The sequence below is a fragment of the Eubalaena glacialis genome, chromosome 10 (genome assembly GCF_028564815.1).
Source record: "Eubalaena glacialis isolate mEubGla1 chromosome 10, mEubGla1.1.hap2.+ XY, whole genome shotgun sequence".
NCBI lineage: Eukaryota > Metazoa > Chordata > Mammalia > Artiodactyla > Balaenidae > Eubalaena > Eubalaena glacialis.
Window position 1 is genome coordinate 53,993,439 of NC_083725.1, and position 20,894 is coordinate 54,014,332.

Sequence of the window (20,894 nt, forward strand, 5' to 3'; positions counted from 1 at the left end):
TACTTTCCTTTTCTTTCTCCACTCTAAGAAAAGCAGAAGCATGTGGTGGGAAAAAAATCATCATACATATTGGCTGCATTTTGTTTGTTTGTTGGTTTACAGCTCTGCTTTGTTCAAAAATGGACCAAAGACAGACCCTACTTATGAAACGCTGAAAGCATTATAACCTTTGGTGTATTGCTTCCTTTCTTTAAACCCTAGTTTCCCACATGTGGAAATGGGGATAATGATACCCATCTTAATCCAAACAATATCTTCTCTGATATCTTCTCAGGCCTTTATACAGAGTTGGTTATTCCCTCATCATAGCATACGAGGTCCTCAGCTTAAGAACAGTCTCGGCACCCCACAGAGGCATCCCCTCCCCACCAGCTTGTGGGAGCTTCAGGGACGTTCTGCTCATTTCCAGCCAAATGATTGGGTTCTACCCTGTACTCCGCTTCTGCCAATTTGCAACAGCTGAGATCCTGCTCCAATTCCTACAAACTGCTTGAACTGAATTCCCTGCAAAATCCTCTTCATTTTCCGGAATCCTACCATCCAGGTCTAGCACCAACCAGAACTGTGTCCCTATGGCCTGTACAGCTAAGATCAGAATTTTCTGTTTCAGCTATATGCACTGTCATAATTGCTGGTTCTCCCCCATTATTTCAACACCTTGTCCATTTCCTGCTTCTATCAGGCAGGTAGGTTCCCTTCTCTCTAAGCTCAGCCCTCTCCACCACACTCCCCAGCATGGTTTGATGGTGCCAACACGCACTAGGGGTTGATAAAATTGTAATAAACAGTTTAGGAGGATAAAAGTCTCCTTTTTCTACTGGGTTTTTGTATGGCCACAGATAAGCATCTGCCTTTGTACAAAGGGGGGAGAGAATGAAACTTCTGTTTATTGGCCCTGAAATTATTATTATCCCTCACATCAAAGGCAGGAGCCACCTCTGTAGGACAGAACATGAATGCATATCCTGAGAAGGGTTCTCCCAATAAAGATTGTCTTTTCAACTTGCTTTCAGATGAGATGTTTTTATGGGACATTCCAATGAAAGGATCAAGGACATAAGCTACCCAATACAGTGAGAGAGTTGTGATGGGAATAATGAGAGGATTCTCATTTGGGAGAATAAGATGTTAAAGACTAACAGTGAAAAGGAAAGGGCAAGATTAAGGAAGATTGGGAAATAGTACCTACAGAAAAGTGATACCTACTTCACATTGTCATCTACCTGATACCTACTTGAAAGAAATACGTCTATTGTTAAATCCTATAACAAGTAACTATTTAATGATGTACACAGATATTTAATGAATAGATTACATAATTTTTAGAGATTCAGAGTACATTAGCGTTTTCAGAGTATTTTATATATCAATAAGTAATATTTATAAAATTCCTGTGTGCTCAGTAAGCATGTGGAATTATTTCCATTTTGCTTTTAGATTTACTACAGCTTAACCTATTCACTACACTGATACAGAGTAATCTTTCTCAATGAATAAATATGATAATGTACAACCTTGTTAAAGATTCTTGAATTTCTCCATCACCAAATTTCTGAACCCCTTGACCTATTTGTCATGCCCCATTTTTTACCACCCTTTCACCAACACCTTATGCTTAGGTCACACTAAGTAACCTACAGGTCAAGAAATACGTTCTTTCATACCTCCACATCTTTTTTAGGTACTGCATCCTCTGTTGAGAAAGCATCTCCCTTACCTTCACATCCCTCCATATTACAGCCCAACCATTAATTCTTCAGAAAACATCCTCTAATGTTTTCCCACTTCCCCAGCTGCCCCAGGATTTTAGCTTCTCTGTTCCACAATTGTTCTCCATTGTATATAGTATCCAATATTCTAGTGAAATATATATAGTTCCTCATTTATAGGTCTGTATCCTCTCTAGATTACAAAGTATTTGGATTCAGTAATCTTTTCCTTTTATCATTGCTGCTGCTAGAATTCATTTTATAGGGCCTGATACATAGTAACCACATAATAAACACTTGTTGAATGAACGAATGAATGAGTAGCCAAGGCAATCTTTGAAACAAAGGCTTTTCCATTCCAGCTCCGTGTTCTTTCTGTTATATAAAAATGCCTATGCCAGACGAAATGATAGACCCCATACTTTATAACAAATGTATACAATTATTAAGAACTATTATTAGGACAGAAACTAGCGCTACTATTTTCATAGTTATGTCACATAAGTAAATATTATATTAAAGATTTTTTTCTGCTTAGTTATATCAATACAAATCAGCTATGTGTCGCCAGTTTAAAAATAAGTATCACTAATTTAGAAAACAAGTTATTCACTTACTATTCATCAGAAAACATTAAGATAGAACTACTTATATACCTCTTTTGTCAGTTTATACACCAATTGGTAAAGAAGGGGTGTACAGTCAACTCTGAGAGTATAATTGCCTGAAAAATAAATAAGACACACAGAGTATTTTAATACTTCCAAATGAAATTCCAATCTATTTAATTCTAACTTTATTTTCTAATTATAAACAAGATATAATAAACTTCAAATTGAAGGCATCATTCCCAGAGAACTAAAAATAGGGTGGAAATAATTCTTCAGGGGTGAGAGAGGCTGCGGTACACACTTAGGACATTGGAGGGCATAGGTGGACTTTGCTGCTAAGGCAGCAGCTCTCATCCTTCAGTAAGGCAGTATCACTTAGGGAGACGTTAGCAAAGGAAGTGATAAGGCCACAGTATTCTTTCTTCATTCATTCAATTCAGCCTTTTTTTCTTTTTTCCCTGGCTGCGCCGCTCGGCTTGCAGAATCCTAGTTCCCCGACCAGGGATACAACCCGGGTCCACGTCAGTGAAAGCGCTGAGTCCTAACCACTGGATGGCCAGGGAATTCCCTCATTCATTCAATTCAATAGTATATATCAAGACATTAGACTACAGCATGTCAGTAGCTAGTAAGTGTGCTTTGACATTTATCTAGAAATAATAATACAGTGAAAGCCTATAGATATAAATGTCACATGTCAGGGTCAAAAGGAAGTCTGTAGTTTGTACTCACTTCAAATTTGCTCCAGTACATACAGGAAGTATTTCTGTATGAAATATTCTGTAGACCAATCCTTTTACTATCTCCACATGAAGAATGTAATGAAATACTAGAGTTTTAACTAGTAATCCAAGATAGGCAAATGGTAAATATACTAAAGAAATTAGGATCAATAGCTTAGTTATGAATCATATTGATTTTCTCTCTGGTAAAAATGGAAAATGGAGGTATTATCGAGGTGTCTCATAGGAGAGGATAATCTTAGAAAGTTTACAAGCTGAATTTACAGACTTAAATGATGGTATACTATTTAATAACAACCCAAAATAAAATTTACCTTCTATAGATGAATCTGAGTTGATATAAGCAACGCTTCTATCCTGAAGTGATTTTACATTCTCCTATAGTTGAAGCAAAAGTTGTTACTTAACTCACAGCATTTACAATTGTGAGAATGTAAAAAAAATAATTTAGTATAAGAGTGGTCTGCAAATACCTTTATAAATCAAATACCTATGCCTTTGACAATAATTTCTGAGAAATTATCTGATTGGTTGACAACATTAATTCAGTTAAAACAAGTAAGAAAAATATTATGATGCTGTAGCTACTGTTTATAGCAATAGCAGTGAGCCCTGAGGCAACAGCATTTTGAAAATGTGGTTCCTTGATCCCCTGCAGCAGAATATGAAGGGTAAACCTCACGGAATCTCAGCCCCACCCCAGATCTACTGAATAAGAATTGCTCAAAGTAAGGCCTGGATATCTATAATTTTTAAAAGGTATCCCTGGCAATCCTTACATACATTAAAGTGTGAGATCCACTGAAATTGGACACCCATGTAAATTTATCATTTTAAAAGTGAGTAGTTGGAAATTTCCATTTATCTAAATATTTTTTTAAAAAAGATACGATGAAGAAAAAGAACAAAAAAGCAGGAGAATAGAGAAAAAAACAAGAGGGAAAGAAGGATGGGCAATAAAAAGATGTTCTCTCTCTCTCTCTCTTTCTCTGATTCACACACACACACACACACACACACACACACATCCAAGAAAAATAAAGCAGAGAAAAACTAATGTCATCACACTCAGATGAGAATATGCTGAGAGACCACTTTACTTCTCTTTCCCTCTAGCTTTGTACCTTATAAGAACATGTTACAATAAAATCATTTAAAGCTGTGAGTGGTTATCACACAAATGAGGATTCTTGCCTCTAAGTTGCCCACACAGGCCAGATCACAGCTGACTCTGCTGTAGATAGAGTCACAGTTCACATTATAACAGACTTACAGTAGAAATAAAGAAGGTTCCTTAACTATATTTAAGGAAGGTGGGACTTCCCTGGTGGCTCAGTGGTTAAGAATCCGCCTGCCAATGCAGGGGACCTGGGTTCGAGCCCTGGTCCAGGAAGATCCCACATGCCGCAGAGCAACTAAGCCCGTGTGCCACAACTACTGAGCCCACGTGCCACAACTACTGAAGCCCGTGCGCCTAGAACCCGTGCTCTGCAACAAGAGAAGCCACCGCAATGAGAAGCCCACACACCGCAACAAACAGTAGCCCCTGCTCGCCGCAACTAGAGAAAGCCTATGCGCAGCAACGAAGACCCAGCGCAGCCAAAAATAAATAAATAAATTTATAAAAAAAAAAATAAAGAAGGTAACTATGCTGCTGAATGTGATCAAGAATCTGGTAGAAAACTGGAAACAGTATTGAAACTGTCTTTTAACCCACATGTATTTAAATTAATGCAAGGCATATTATATCTTGGATTTATTTTATCTTTATTTTAAGCTGCTGAAATTATAGGAACAGAGACATGTATTTATATATACATGTATTCATAAGAAATTACGTATTTCTAAAAGTAAATGACCTTAATGAAATTTGATTCATCTAAATTAACAGTCTATTCCAAAATACATATTCGTAATACCAACATAATAATAAAACCTCACAATATAAATGGAATAAAGCATAAGTGATACAAGTAACTGTATGTGTGCGATTTTACTCCCATATTTATTTATTTCATATTATTATTTTAAAGTAAAGTAAGAGGAAAGGAGTCAGAAGGAAAGCATTTAAAAACTAGACACAATGGCAAGAATTATAAGACATACTTTAAAACAATTCTATAAAATCTGGACTTATAAAAGATAAATAGAGGATGGTGGAGAGAAAGTTCTTTATGGTGCACTTGCCTTTATAAAAATGCACAAGCTTACCTTGCACATTTAAGAACTTAGAGATACTCAACAGAGAGGCTAAGGGAAGAAGATAAAAGAGGGGGCCTAGGAGAGACACTTAAAGACTAAGCATTAAGACCCAGTGAAAATAAAAATTAATCATAACTGAAGGAAAAATAAACCCTTGAAATTGTAACTCAATTTATAAAATTATCATATTATACTCAACAATCAGGAATTTTTGTGAATGGTAAAATTTACCTATGGTTACAGTTATACATGGAATCTGTAAATGTGAAATTACTATCAAAGTATAGTCACCTTAACAGAACATCTTATGTTCTCTTAGATGGAAGAACTCCAAGGAAACTTCAGAAGCTTGAAAATTAACTCCAACTATCTGTATCAGTTTTTACATAAGTTAATTCATTTGTCAGAAACAGTCTGCTAGTTTTAACTACTTTTGGAACTTAACAGATTTTTTACAAAACAAATACAAATAGAAACTAAAATATTTTGACAATAATAAATAAATTTGTTTGTAGCCCAATAATTAAGAGGATATTCTGTTTTGCCAATCTGATATGATAGTAAAAGCAAACTCTAATTCCTAAATTCTCTTGGGTATTTATCCAAATTAAAACCATATTAGGTAATGGAACCTATCTGTGATTATCCAGAGATACATATATTTGTTCCCTGTTGACCAAGAAAATAAGAACTTCTCTGTCTTATTTACCTCAGCCCATTCTGTGGAACCCAGAAGTCCAAATTCTTCTGCATCCCAGCTGGCAAAAATGATAGTTCTTCTTGGTCTCCAGCCTGTAATCATTGTTAACATACATAGTTAGGTACACCTGCCTAAAAACAAAGGTAAATTCAGCGAGTCACTTTTTGTCATCACCTACCAAAGAAACATTACTTACCTCTACTCATCAGTTTGCCAAAACTCTGAACAACTTCTTGCAAAACAGAAGCCCCACTGGTTGGGTCAATACCTCCAAATACCCAGGAGTCCCGATGACCTCCCAGAATAACATACCTGTCTGGGAAAAAATGTGTTCAAAAGAACTACAACTTTGAATACATTATAAAGAGTAGTAATTTATGTTTTTAAATTAAACTTCCTCTCGCTTGAGTTTCCCCATAGAAAATAATCAACACCATAAGGTAGAGTCTTCTTTTAGAATTATACATTTTTATTCCAAATTTAGTTGTTTCACATCAGCCAGAAAAAAATCAATTGTTGATGAAAATTTATCTTCTCTTACTCTTGTAATCTTTGTAAAAATAAAATGTCTAAAATAATCCACCAACTCACCAGGTTCCACAGATCCTCTGATAGTTCCGATTACATTGTAAATCCTTGTGATTTTATTGATGTTATGAACATGCATTCTGACCTTCCTAGAATTACAAAAGGAACAAATTACTTCACATAGAACATTATGTCTAACAGCTTTCTTCCAATGTTTTATTATGAGAAATCTCAAAAGTACAGAAAACTGTATAATAGGACAATAAATTCCCAAATACCCACCACATAAATTCAATAATTGTAATATTGTTGAATCACTTGCAAGAAAGTTGCAGACATCATGCCAGGTTACTCCTGTGTACTTAAACATGCTCCTTAAAGTCAAATTTTAAAAACCAAATATCAATATTTTATATTTTTCCTCCCTCATAGCTCTACTGTTGATATTTATATAAAGTTCAAAATATTCTATCATTAAACATGTCTTGGGTATTCATTCTAAAATTTTTAAATACACCCTATACAATTACAAAAATAAGGGAGACAGCCCATTATCTATTAAAGGTCAAAGAAGCTTATTTTTAATGTGTTTTATATTTATATGAATTCCTGCTATTCGTTAACATTTTCCAAGATGATTGAAATAGTCTATCAGTACATTGTTAAAGGGCTGACTGAATGCTGCCTATAAGAAACATGATAAATTCTACTGTTAAATGGCAATTTGAGAAGCACCTGCTAAAATGTACAAGACAACTATATGATGAAACTTTTCCAGGTCATCACTGTTGATTCTGATTTGGGCCTGCCTTTTAAATATTCATTCATCAATTATAATTAACCAAATTAGAATTCACGGGAAAGTACAATCAAGCTCAGAAAGTCAGAAAAAAATGCCATTCACATTTTATAAATCCAAAATGACATGGGAAAATGTTGAGCCTCTTTTTCACAAAGGAACAAAAGTTTTTAATCTATGGTGGGCTTACAGGAGGTGGGCAGGGAACCTACTTAGTACTTCGTTTTTGAATGGAAGAACAAACAAGTCAAATCCTGTATACTGTTAAGTGCAAATTCTGGTTTTTCTCCCCCTAAAAGTACACTGTGCTTCTGAATGCATATGTAATTCATGTGCAGTATTCAACTAAAAGTGCCTTTGGGGGAAAACTAATTAATGGGTGTTGTCTTGCATTTTAAGACATTAAGTAAAAGATTTATTTTTACTACTGAATGATAAAAATTAATAGCAAAAATACTCTTTAGCATGTGTTTCTAAGTATATGAGCCTAAGATCTATTAGTAAGAAAGCCAGCTTCATTGATGTATGTCATTAAATGAAGAAAATTAAGTAAAGAATACTGTAACAATGAGGAATGAGGAGAAAAATCTATTTTAATCTAAACATGAAAATACACTGGCTATCTGCTCAGATTCTCAAAGAAGTTCATCTACATCTTTAATCCTTATATCTTTCTGGTTTTTAGTATCATTGACTCCAGAAGTACATAAAAGAATTGTCTAGAGAGGTGTTGCTACGGCTTCCAGTGGGGTCGGTGTGAACAATGTAGGCTCAGCAAATAAAGTTCCTGAAATTCTGAAATTCCGGACAACTTGGGAGATTGGCTTTGGGGCGTCTACTGCTTCACCACCAATAGGAATGACTTCCAGAGGAATTTGATCCTCAGTTTGGGACTCTTTGCTGTGGGAGTTTGGCTGGCCAGGAATTTGAGTGACAATGACCTAAAGGCACCTCAGCCAGGGGTGTAGCCATAAAAACACATGGAACCCCTGTGCTGTATCTGAACCTTCCAAACACAGGGCCTCCCATCTGTGACCATTACACGACTTGCCCTGATGGCAACTGAAGTTTGATTCAGATGGGCACCTTTCCTTCCCTGCCTTGTAATACTTCTTGTACTCTATTACAAGTTATTCATTAAGGGATGTTGCTTATAAGCTTAAATTATACATAATGGCCCACCTCTGGGAGCCCTGCTTCCCAGGTAATGAACATTAAGCTAAAATACCTTTTTTTAAGCTCACAGGGAACAACCTGACCAGGCCCACCAGTGAATGACTGCAGGGAGGAAGAAATTAACACATCCCCTCTGCAGGCTGACAGGAACCAGGAAATGTTTGACTTTACTCCCTCCCCTTTTAGTATGAAAGGAGCCTGAATTCTAACTCAGGCAAGATGGTTCTTTGGGGCACGCCATCTTCTCAGTCTGCTGGCTTTCCGAATAAAGTAGTTATTCCTTGCCCCGGAAACTCATCTCTCGATTATTGGCTGGTCGTACAGCCAGCAGTAGAGCTTAGACTCGGTAACAGCCTGATTTCCTTTTCTTTGCTGAGTCCATTCAGAACACCCTTCTCTGGTCAGCAGGCAGGTTTCAGCTAAAGTGTTGTCCTCTATTCCTTAAAGTTCTGTACATAGTTCCTAAGTTTCTACAGGGGATGATCTTTGCTCTTGTCTTTGTTCTTGATCTAATCTAATGGTATTTTAACAAATATTTGAAATAGAGATTATGCACAAAGAAAAAAAAAAAGAATTATCTACAGTTGACCCTTGAACAGCATGGGTTTGAACTGCATAAGTGCCCTTACACGTGGATTTTTTTCACTAAATATGCACTACAGTGCTACATGATCTGCAGCTGTTTGAATACACAGATGTGAAACCTCAGATATGGAGGGCTAACTGTAAAGTAATACGCAGATTTTTGACAGGCGGTGGGCTGGTGCCCCTAACCCCTGTTTTGTTTGAGGGTCAACTGTATTTGTTTGTCCTGTTATCACCTCAAACTCATCATGTTCCAAATAAACTAAACTTCAGAATGTAGGCTCCACAGGGCAGGGATTTTTGCCTGTTTTGTACACTGATGAATCCCCAGTACCCAGAATGGTACCAGGGGTATAGTAAATGCTCAGTAAATAATTGTGAATTGAATGAATATACTCCTGTATGGAAAAACTGAGAACAACCTTAGCTCAACCATAAGAGTTACCTCTGCTCATCATTATCTTTGACTAGACTATTTTACAACTCTGTAGTGACAGAACTTAACTTGTAGTAATGTAGTAATACAAATAATCCATGCCAACTGAAATGCACAATTTCTCTAGTGAACGTTCAATTGAATTCCCTCCCCCAATGTGGAAGAAATCAGTTTTTCAGCTATAAAGCACACTCATTTCAGCATTCCTAAGGAGCTCATTTTTTGTATCATCTTTGAATTCTCCTTCGAACCAGTTTTAACTCCTTTCTGGTCCCCTTATTAATTAATGCATTAAATAAAATTTTTACACATGTTCCGTTTATATTTGTATGAGAATTATGGTTTTACTTTAAAAAAAATCCTTTATCATTTTTGGAAGTCCCACTGAGATGTACATGGACTCTGCTTGAAGAACCAAGAATGGGCAGCTTAAAACCAGACATGTCTTCTTTTGGCTCTCAGATGTAAATCCCAAGCAGCAGTAGAATTTTAACTTTGCTGAATCTCTGTATCTCTAACTTAATTTTATTCTACTGAGTCTGTGTTTTGTTTATGTTTCTAGCTTGCTTACAGTAGGTAAATTATTCCCTATTTGTGGTAGCAATGTTTAAGAATTTAAGGTTTCATGCCTTGTCATTTGGTAATCGCTGTAAATGGATCCATAGATTATCAAGATCTCTTTTGGGTGAGAAATGACATACATAGTCTTGTTTTTAGTAATTTTTTAAAAAAATTGGTGTATCTGCCCATTTTGAGTTAAAACCAAATAGGATTTTGTGCCCATGGTGAAGGTGAACAATTTTTTGATATCTTGACCAAGTAAATGTTCTGTTTCTGAGTTTACTCTTGAACTGTGACTGAAGCTATATGTTTATTGATTTCTCTGTTTGTATGTTTCTGTTTATAAATCAGAAAGGCCTATATCTTTCATTGTGTGCCTCTAGAGAGTATTACTAATTAGACAATAAAGTCTCTTATATTTAAAGAACTCCATTCTAATTGAGAGATAGAGATAAATAAGCACTTATATAAAAATATTTCTAAAATCCCCACAAAATAAAATTGAACTTCTAATACTTTAAAAGTTCAGAAATAAAAAAAAAACTCTTACAGAAATTAAAAAACATTCTAAGAATACAATTTCACATTGTTAAAGTAAATTGTTAGCAAACAAGACTGATTTAACCATTTTAGCTTAATAAAAACAGCTATATTTTCTCTGATTTATCAGTGTTAAGTTTCCCTTCCTCTCTACATTTCAAGCAAATCAAAGTACTTAAAGTTCTGATCATGTCATGATGTTCTGCAACTCTGTATAAGCTGTTCTCTGCCGCTGGCATTTCCTGCCTATCTTGATACTTATTTTTTCTGTAGAATTAAGCTCAATGAACACATATTCTGTGATCACTCCTCGAAGTGCTCTCATGGGTTAATAACAATAATACCCAAAATGCTAAGTGTATTGAGCCTTACAGTAGTTACCTGCTTACCCATTTTAACTCATCTAACCCACCCACACAGGAAGTGATCAACAAAGGTTGGCTCCTTTCTCTCTTCTCTTTTACTCCTTCCCTCAGGTTAACCTAGTGCTTCACATGCATAGCGTTTTGACAGTTATCTGAAAAACTTAAAAAGGTTAGGTGAAGAGGGAAGTTAAAATGTTAAACCTATAACTCAAATGTAATTTTTGAGATTTACAAAACAAATGTTGTGACATCACTGTTGGAAGAAGAATTTAATATATCATTCCGTAAGTAATTCTTAAGCAATATAAAATAATTATTCATTATGAAAAATGAGAAAAAGAAGATAAGCAAAATATATCTGGCAGAATATTTATCTTGACATTTTTCCATTAAACATGTAAACCTTTTCTAGGATACTAAAGTAACATAAAATTACCTGAAAGAATCATGTCCTATGAAGCCAGGCCCGATATTATAATTCACCTTAAGACTTCCCTTCCAGCTCTCATCTGGTGGAGCAGTTCCTCCCAAATAGCTGTCAAGAGAACACAAAAATGACAGAAAAATGCTGAGCATCACAATTTCTTAGAAGAAATCATAAAGTGTGATGATGAGATATTTCACTCATTCATTTAACAAGTATATATTGAGGATTTACTAAGTGCCAGGTACTGTAAAATTTCCTTGCCTTGTGGAGCTTACATTCTAGTGAGAGAGCCATAACTGAGATAAATAAGGAAAATGTTTAATATATTACTGATAAGAGCCAAGGAGAGGAATTCCCTGGCGGTCCAGTGGTTAGGACTTGGCACTTTCACTGCCTGGGCCTGGGTTCAGTCCCAGGTCGGGGAACTAAGATCCGGCAAGCCCCACAGCATGGGCAAAAAAACAAAAAGAGCTAAGGAGAAAAAAAACCAACCAAGATGGTGAGGGGAAATAGGAAGCATCAGCCTTTCTACTTTTGACTTTAATTATTTACATAGGGAAGCACTAGGTCCAAGAAATCCTGAACATGTGAAATTCATGACTGTGCTAAAGAGAAGAAATTTCTAGAAAAGCTGCTGATTACATAGTAGCCACTCACAAAGCAGTTATCAAATTGTATTGGTACATACATTAAACAAAAATAGAAGTTAGGTGATTTGAAAAGCAACACAGTTATACAATACAATAATAACAAACATTAATTGAATATCATATTATAGATACTTTATATACATGATCTCATCTACTTCTCATAATAACTCTGTCAGGGAGAAACTATTTCTGTCTTCATTTTACAGAGAAGGAAACTGAGTCAGAGAAAGATTGAGTAACTGGTATAAGTTCACACATCTGTTAAGTGGTGGACATGACCACATTTTTAAAATGCAGGTCAAATACAAATATCAAATGAAGATCTAAGAAAATCTAACTACTTGAAAAATCTCAAATCAGTATTTTTATCTTTGGACATAGTTTTGCTTTTGAGACTTTCATTTGTAGCAAACAAAGTAATGTTTTCTTACTATTTCTTAGTCATTAAACTGACTGCTCTTCTCTTATGGAAAAAAAAGAAGATGTGGTCTGTTTTTCCTATTTCAGGAGTCATTCTGATACAAAACGTATTCGTTTTAGAAGAGAAAATGGACATACTAGTGTAAAATATCTTACTCTCAAATCCAACTAGAAAACTATACCATAATAATATTTCTGCATCATTATATCCAATGGGATGTACAGGGATTTGAGGGATTCCCACTCCTTCTTCAACATCAAGTCTGAAGGTGTACTCTGCAAAAATCAATTGCATAAGAGGAAAACGATTGAAGAATCTGAGCAAGGGGTATAAAGGAATTTCTTTTATTACTATTGCAGATTAGCTATATGTTTGAAATTACATTCAAAATTTAAAGTTCCCCAAAAGTCAATTATTGTTTTATCTAATATGGTCTATTTAATTTGACAGTAAGAAATTAAATCATTTACACTTTAATGTAAAATCAATTATAGGGATTACAGACTCCCCAACTTGCTTTGACATTTCATGTAATTCTCTTGAATTTTACAAGAATATTTTATTTCCTCAAGGATATCTCAAATCCTTCTTAAAGAAGCTTCAGTTAACCAGATACCTGGAAAATGCGTCCCAGATTCTGAAACTAGAAATAATTGTAAAAAAAAAATTAAAGGGAATTTATGAGATATTGTGAATAAGCGATAAGGTTCTTACTCAAACAGTAAAAATATTCTCCTTAAAGGAAGATGAAAAGTACTGTCAGACTTAAAACCTAATTGGGACTTCAGCTTTCAGCCAAAATAGAGTTCTCTAGAGCATTATTACCACTATCTTAGAAAAAAGGGAGGTTTCAGGACTTCCCTGGTAAGTCCAGTAGTTAAGACTCTGAGTTCCCAATGCAGTGGGCCCAGGTTCGATCCCTGTCAGGGAACTAGATCCCATATGCCGCAACAAAGATCCTGCATGCCGCAACTAAGACCCAGAGCAGCCAAATAAATAAATATTTTTTTAAAAGAAGAAGAAAAAAGGGAGGTTTCAAACAAGTGACATCAGATTCCACTTAAGAAATTAAAAAAAGAAGAGTAAATAAAGCAAAAATAAGCAGGAGAAAGGATATACTAAAGATCAGAGCAGAAATCTAAGAAATAGGAAACAGAAAAATGATGGAGATTATCAATGAAATCCAAAGCTGGTTCTCTGAGAGGATTAATAAAATTGATAAATCTCTAGCAAGACAAATCAGGAAAAGAAGAAAAAAGATATAAATTGCTAATGTCAGGAATAAAGATGAGAATAGCACTCCAGTACCTGCAGAAAAAGAGAGAGAAAGAGAAAGAGAGAGAATGTATTATGAACAACTCTAAACCCATAAATGTGACAACTTAGATGAAATGGACAAAATTCTTAAACAACACAAACTACGAGATCTCACTCAAGAATAAATAGATAACCTAAACAGCCATATATCTATTAAAGAAATTGAATTTGTAGTTAAAAACATTCCTACGAAAAAAAACACCAGACCCATATGGATTCACTGAAGGATTCTACAAACATTCACAGACAAAAATCAAACCCATTCTATATAAACACTTGCAGAAAAATGAAGAAGATGAAATAGTTCTTAACTCATTCCATGAAGCCAACGTTACTGTTACCAAAATGAGACAGAGATATTATAAGAAAATAAATTGATAGCAATAAGGGATAAACAGTATCCCTTATTACTAAAGACAGATTCTTAATAAAATTTTAGCAAAAATCCAATAATATACCAACACTATGAAAAGAATAATACATTGTAACCAAGTAGAGTCTGTCCCAGGATGTTTTGGTTTAACATTCAAAAATCAATCTGGGGAGTCCCCTGGTAGCTTAGTGGTTAGGACTCTGGGCTTTCACTGCCATGGCCCAGGTTCAATACCTGTTTGCGGAACATCCTGCAAGCTGCGCAGCATGGCCAAAAAAAAAAAAAAAAAATCAATCTGTATAATTGAAAAAACATAAATAAGAACAACTTAAGATCATTTCAATAGATGCAGTAAAAGCATTTGACAAGGGGCTTCCCTGGTGGCACAGTGCTTAAGAACCCACCTGCCAATGCAGGGGACGTGAGTTTAAGTCCTGGCCCGGGAAGATCCCACATGCCACGGAGCAACTAAGCCCATGCACCACAACTACTGAGCTTGCGCTCTAGAGCCCATGAGCCACAACTACTGAAGCCTGCGCACCTACAGCCCATGCTCCGCAACAAGAGAAGTCACTGCAATGAGAAGCCCGCACACCACAAGGAAGAGTAGCCCCAGCTCGCCGCAACTAGAGAAAGCCCATGCATAGCAACGAAGACCCAACACAGCCAAAAATAAAAAAAAAAAAAAGCATTTGACAAAATCCAATACATATTGCTAGTGAAATGAGATAAATGTGCTAAGATAAAAACTCGTAGCACTTTAGAAGTGAACTTCCTCAATCTGATAAAAAGAATCTATAAAAAATATACAGCTACTACCATACTTAACAGAGAAAGACTAGGACAGTCTTTGGGGCAGGAACATGGCAAGGATATCTGCTCTAACAACTTTTTTCAGCAATGTTCTAGAGGTACCAGACGCTACACTAAGAAAAGAAAATAAAAGGCACCCAGATTAGGAACAAAGAAATAAAACTGTCTTTATTTGCTGATGACATGATCATCTATGCAAAAACTCTGATAGAATCCACAAAAACCTAGTAGAACAAATTAGTTTAACAAGTTTTCATAATACAAGATCAAAGTATTTCTTCTAAAAATAAAATAACATTTCTATTTACTAGCAATGACCAACTGGAAATTGAAATTTAAAATGTAATTTAAAACAGCATAAAACTTTGAAATTATTATGGATAAATGTGAAAATAGATATGCATGGTCTGTACAGTGAAACTACAAACATTCTGAGAGAAAGTAAAGAATACCTAAGTAAATGGAGAGTTGTGCCATATTCATGGATCAGAAGATTCAATATTTTTAAAATGTCAATTCTGCTCAAACTGATCTATAGGTTTAATTCAATCTCAAATCAACCTCCCAGGAGACTTTTTGGTAGAAATTGATAAGTTGGTTCTAAAATTCACATGGGAAGGACCTAGAATAGCTACCAAAACTTTGAAAAAGAATTGTAACTTGGAGGATGTACATATCTATTAGAACGTAAAGTTAACAAGATTGACCATACTAAGTGTTGACAATGGTGTAGCAGCTGGAACACTCATACGCTGCTGCTGCAATATAAAATGGCACAACCAATTTGGAAAACAATTTGAAAATCATCTATTATATTATCCAGCCGTGCCATTTCTATGTATTTACTCAAGAGAAATAAAAACATATGTACATATAAAGACTTGCATACAACTGTTCATAGCAGCTTTATGTGTAATATCTTCAAAACTTAAAGCAATCCAAATTTCCAACAAAAAGTAAATGAATAAACAAACTGTAGAGTATCCATTCAATGGAATACCATTCAGCAAAAAAAAAAAAAAAAAAGAAAAGAAATGAAATACTGACACAGACATCAACATAAATGAATCTCAAAATAACTATACTGACAGAAAGCAAATCAATGATTTCCTAGGGATTGGCAGAGAGGGGGTAGGGTTGAGAGGAAGGCTTTACAAAAAGATGAGAGGAAACTTTTTTGGGTAATGGATATGTTCATTATCTTGATTGTGGATATGGTTATGCAGATGTCAAAACTTTTCACATTTCACATATTAAATAACACAAAAAACCCATTGGTAGTTTTAAAAATAGAAATACGTGATCTACAGAAGAATAAAATCATTAGACAATTCAGAAACCCTAAGTTCTGGTTTGGTAAGAGTAATATTACTTTGGACATGAGAATCTGTGTTTCTGAACCTCTACTAAAGGTAGAGAGAGAATTGAACTGACCCCTTCCCCTCTCCATGTCCACACTTCATGAAAATTTAAAACTGAAATAAAAGGGAAATGCTTTTGAATTCCTAGCAATAGCAATCCAAAATATAATTGCACACAGTTTTAATGTTATTCTATAGATGCTTGCTTGCTTTTATGCCTTCTATAAGGGCAAGTAATATTTTTGCAAAAATGAGTGGACCATAACAGGCTTATCTATTACCTTTAGCTGGATAGCCTGGAGTGAGCGGGTCACCAGCACCATTCAAGTTTAACACATTCCCTCTCTGGGCTGCAGTTCCAGGAAGGTTCCATCCTTTTGGGTATGGCTGTACCCCAGGGGCAGAGTAGTCAGCTGGATCTGAGTACAAGATGATTCCTTTGGCTCTTGCTAACATGGCATTTTTAACCTACAGGGGCAATGTGTAATCCATAATGTAGAAATCGAAAATGACTGATTTACCAATCTAAGATAAAATCAATTTAATGACATAAGGAAACTTACACACTGTTTTATCATCACACTGTTACACATTCAGTTCTCTTTGCCTTGAATACAATTTCTGTCTTGGTAGACTTAACAACTCTCATTATTCAACATAACTCCAAACAAGTTATTGCCTTTTCTGTGAAGCATTCCTATTAACCCTAAAACTGCAAAATTAATGTCTCCCTTCTTGGTACGTCTTCTATATTTTGTATATAATTATATTACAAGATGGATTAAAGCATTATAAAATACCTTTTAAACATCTTTCTCCCCTACTATATTGAGGCTGTTTTTGAGAACGGGACCCTGTCTTACTCACTTTTAACTATCTACCCTCCAACATTTAGTACATCATAGAGTAAGCATGATGTAAATATTTGTGGAACTAAACTAATTTAAAATTCTACACAGGTGAAGTCCCTGGCGGTCCACTGTGAACACTGCAGTCTCACTGCAGAGGGCCCGGGTTCAATCCCTGGTTGGGGAGCTAAGATACCACAAGCTATGCCGTGTGGTCAAAAAATAAATAACATAACATAACATAAATCATAAAATTCTACACAGAACAGTCATAGTGTGTGAAACATTGCCCATAGTGTTTTGTAAACATTTTTCTAACAATTCAAACTGACCACAAATAGGAAGATCTATCCTGTAAGATACTGAATTCTTTATTACCAGAAGTATTACAGCAAAAGATAGATAACTATCAGTCAACTAAAACACTTCCCAGTATTCAGAAAGCACTCTTTTATAATATTAGAAAGAGAAAAATCTGGCACAACTTGATGATGCCCATCAAACTTTTGAAATAATATACAATTGACCCTTGAACAATGCAGGGTTAATCCAAGAATAACTTATAGTTGGCCCTCTGTATCCGCCATTCCTCTGCATCCGCAGATTTAACCAACGTCCAACCATGTAGTATTGTACTACTTATTATTGAAAAATAGCCAAGTATAAGTGGACCCATGCAGTTCAAATCTGTGTTGTTCAAGAGTCAACTGTGCACTATGATTTAGTCATTCAACTTCTAGGAATGAATCTATATTACAAAAATCTTCACACAAATGTTCAAGTACATATGGACAAAGATGCTAACAATATAATTATTTGTAATAGTAACAAATTTAAGACAAGCCAAGGATCTGTCAACAGAGCAATGGTTAAATAAACTGCTTATCAATTCTGTGAAATATTACATAGCCATCTAAAGTAATGAGGTATTTACTTGATAAGCAGTTACCAAGAAATTACTAAGTACCGGTAACTATCCTAAGCGCTTTCAAACTTAAAGTCGATTAATCCTACTGTGGATTCTAAGAGATTAGTGTTATTATTAGCATTCCTATTTCATATATGAGGAAACACTGGCACAGAGAGGTTAACTAACTTGCTCACAGGAAAAGATCTAGAGAATAGGGGGCCCAGACCAGATCAGACCCCAGGTTGTATGGATCTAGCTACCTATACTCTTAACCACTTCATTATACAACTCTCAATGTGTTGACATGGAAGAATACCCTTGAGTTATTATTGAGTGAAAAAATAAAGCTATACAATATATAGTATCTAATGTCCTCTTTGTAAAAAAAAAAAAAATTATGTAATATGAGTATATGGAGACATGTATTTATATTCATATAATACATTCATATTTCATAGGCCTGGAAAGACCTGTTAAGATTGATTATGTTTGGGCAATGAAACTGAGTAATACATGGGAGATTTTCATTTTTTAGGTTATATAAAATTTCTTCAATTAAATTAAAAAAAACATTGCTTTGGTAATAAAACTATTAAGAATAATTTCCCTTTCTATATGTGAGGTAGCAAACAAACAAACAAACAAAAAACCTCAAAAATAAACCAGGATTTTCTGTAAAACCACGAAAATAGCAAATTTACATGTATATATATATATATATATATATATATATATATATATATAAAGCAATTTTGGAAACCATATGCAAGCTGATCATTTATATTCACAGGTTATAGCCTATCTTTTTCCCTCTAGAAAAGCAAATAACACAATACTTTATTTCCTCTGAAGATTTTCCCGTATCTTGCAATAACAATTTTTCCAGTGCAGTTGATGTTCATCTCTCTTTCTAGTTTGAAAAAGTCTTCAGTACGAGCGTAGTTCACATATACAAGCTCCCCCTGTAGGAAAACAAAAATAAAACAAAAGAAAAAATACATAATACTGCTATAATTAAAGAGAAAACCAAAGAATAAGTTTGCTCCGCAATACTGCATCATCAAAAGTTATCTTTCCTGTCTTGGGCTTAATAAACAGATCCATGCTAATTCTGTAGAAGTCTTTAAAAATATTTCAGTATCCTGAAAGTTAAAAAAAAAAAAAAAGACAATATGTAAAACATTTTAGACAGTGTGTTCAGTCTTGAAGAAATTATTAGCATATACTGAGCCATGGGAAATAGGATAAATAAAAGTAATTTTTAAAATCCTATGTTTAATTTCCAACCATGGTATTAATTTAAGAATTTCTGTGGTATGATTTATAAATTCAGATCTATAAATCTATAACAAAGTCAGACTATGAACAAAGGAAAAAAGCTTGAAAACCATCTATTGCCCTTACTGAATTAAAGCCATGTTCAGCAGTTTCTTAATTATTTCAGAGAGTGGCACCTGCTTATCAGGGTCCAATTTTCATGTATTTATTTTCTTTATGTTTTTCTTTTTCTTTTTTAAAAATTATTTTTAGGAAGGCTGTATACAGCATCAAGCCTCCAAGTATGAATTAGCATGTATGACCCACCTAATCTTGGTTTTAGTCCTCTACATAGGTTTTTTTAAAAAAGGTTTAAAGAGTTGAATAAAAAATGTCTTTTATTTTACCTCTGGTGTGCCCTGCGGTGAAAAGGCATTATAGGGTGGTACAATATTTTTAACATTTTCATATCCATCTGGTGGTGGCTCATGGTATGATGTATTGAAAATCTAGCAAGAATTGAAACACATGAAGTTAGAATTATTTCGGATTGCTATTAAGGAATAATGCATTTTGTGGGCGAAAGACCTAAATAGCCACTTCTCCAAAGAAGATATACAGATGGCAAACAGACACATGAAAAGATGCTCAACATTGCTAACCATCAGAGAAATGTAAATGGAAACCACGATGAGGTATCACCTCACAGTGGTAAGAATGGCTATCATCAAGAAGTCTACAAACAACAAATGCTTGAAAAAACCATAATGGAAAAGAATATAAAAAAAAGAATGTCTCTATGTGTATAACTGAGTCACTTTGCTATACAGCAGAGATTGGCACAGCACTGTAAATCAACTATACTTCAAAAAAAATTAAAAATTAAAAAAAACAAATGCTGGAAAAGGTGGGGAGAAAAGGGAACCCTCCTACACTGTTAGTGGGAATGTAAATTGGTACAGCCACTATGGAGAACAGTATGGAGGTTCCTTAAAAAACTAAAAATAGAGCTACCGTATGATCCAGCAATCCTACTCCTGGGCATATATCCAAAAAAGACAAAAACTCTAATTCAAAAAGGTACATACACCCAAATGTTCACTATTTACAATAGCCAAGACATGGAAACAACCCAAGTGCCCATCAACAGACGGTTGGTTTAATAAGATGTGGTTTATATATACAATGGAATATTACTCAGCCATAAAAAAGAATGAAATTGCCATTTGCAGCAACATGGGTAGACCTAGAGAATATCATGCTAAGTGAGGTAAGTCAGAAAGAGAAAGAAAAATATATGATATCACCTATATGTGGAATCTAAAAAATAATATAAGTGAATCTATATACAAAAGAGAAAGACTCACAGACATAGAAAATAAACTTATGATTACCAAAGAGGGAAGAGGGGGAGGGATAAAATAGGAGTATGGGATTAACAGATACACACTACTATATATAAAGTAGATAAGCAACAAAGATTTACTGTATAACACAGGGAACAATATTCAATATCTTATAATAACCTATAATGGAAAATAACCTGAAAAAAAATACATATA

General features: G+C 34.7%; 1 protein-coding gene and 1 pseudogene across 1 annotated transcript in view; one reads left to right on the forward strand and one right to left on the reverse strand.

The window, feature by feature from the left end:
* NAALAD2 (N-acetylated alpha-linked acidic dipeptidase 2) overlaps positions 1-20,894 on the reverse strand; it is a 48,828-nt gene that overhangs the window by 15,051 nt on the left and 12,883 nt on the right. Inside the window, exons 4-13 of the mRNA XM_061202727.1 lie at positions 19,740-19,841; positions 18,912-19,037; positions 16,599-16,785; positions 12,635-12,728; positions 11,392-11,490; positions 6,557-6,642; positions 6,162-6,281; positions 5,975-6,057; positions 3,378-3,441; positions 2,366-2,433 (exon numbers count right to left, since the gene is read on the reverse strand). Coding sequence (XP_061058710.1) covers positions 2,366-2,433; positions 3,378-3,441; positions 5,975-6,057; positions 6,162-6,281; positions 6,557-6,642; positions 11,392-11,490; positions 12,635-12,728; positions 16,599-16,785; positions 18,912-19,037; positions 19,740-19,841 — 1,029 coding nt within the window. The remainder of the gene's footprint in view (positions 1-2,365; positions 2,434-3,377; positions 3,442-5,974; positions 6,058-6,161; positions 6,282-6,556; positions 6,643-11,391; positions 11,491-12,634; positions 12,729-16,598; positions 16,786-18,911; positions 19,038-19,739; positions 19,842-20,894) is intronic.
* Positions 6,974-8,260, forward strand: LOC133099050 (mitochondrial import receptor subunit TOM6 homolog; annotated as a pseudogene).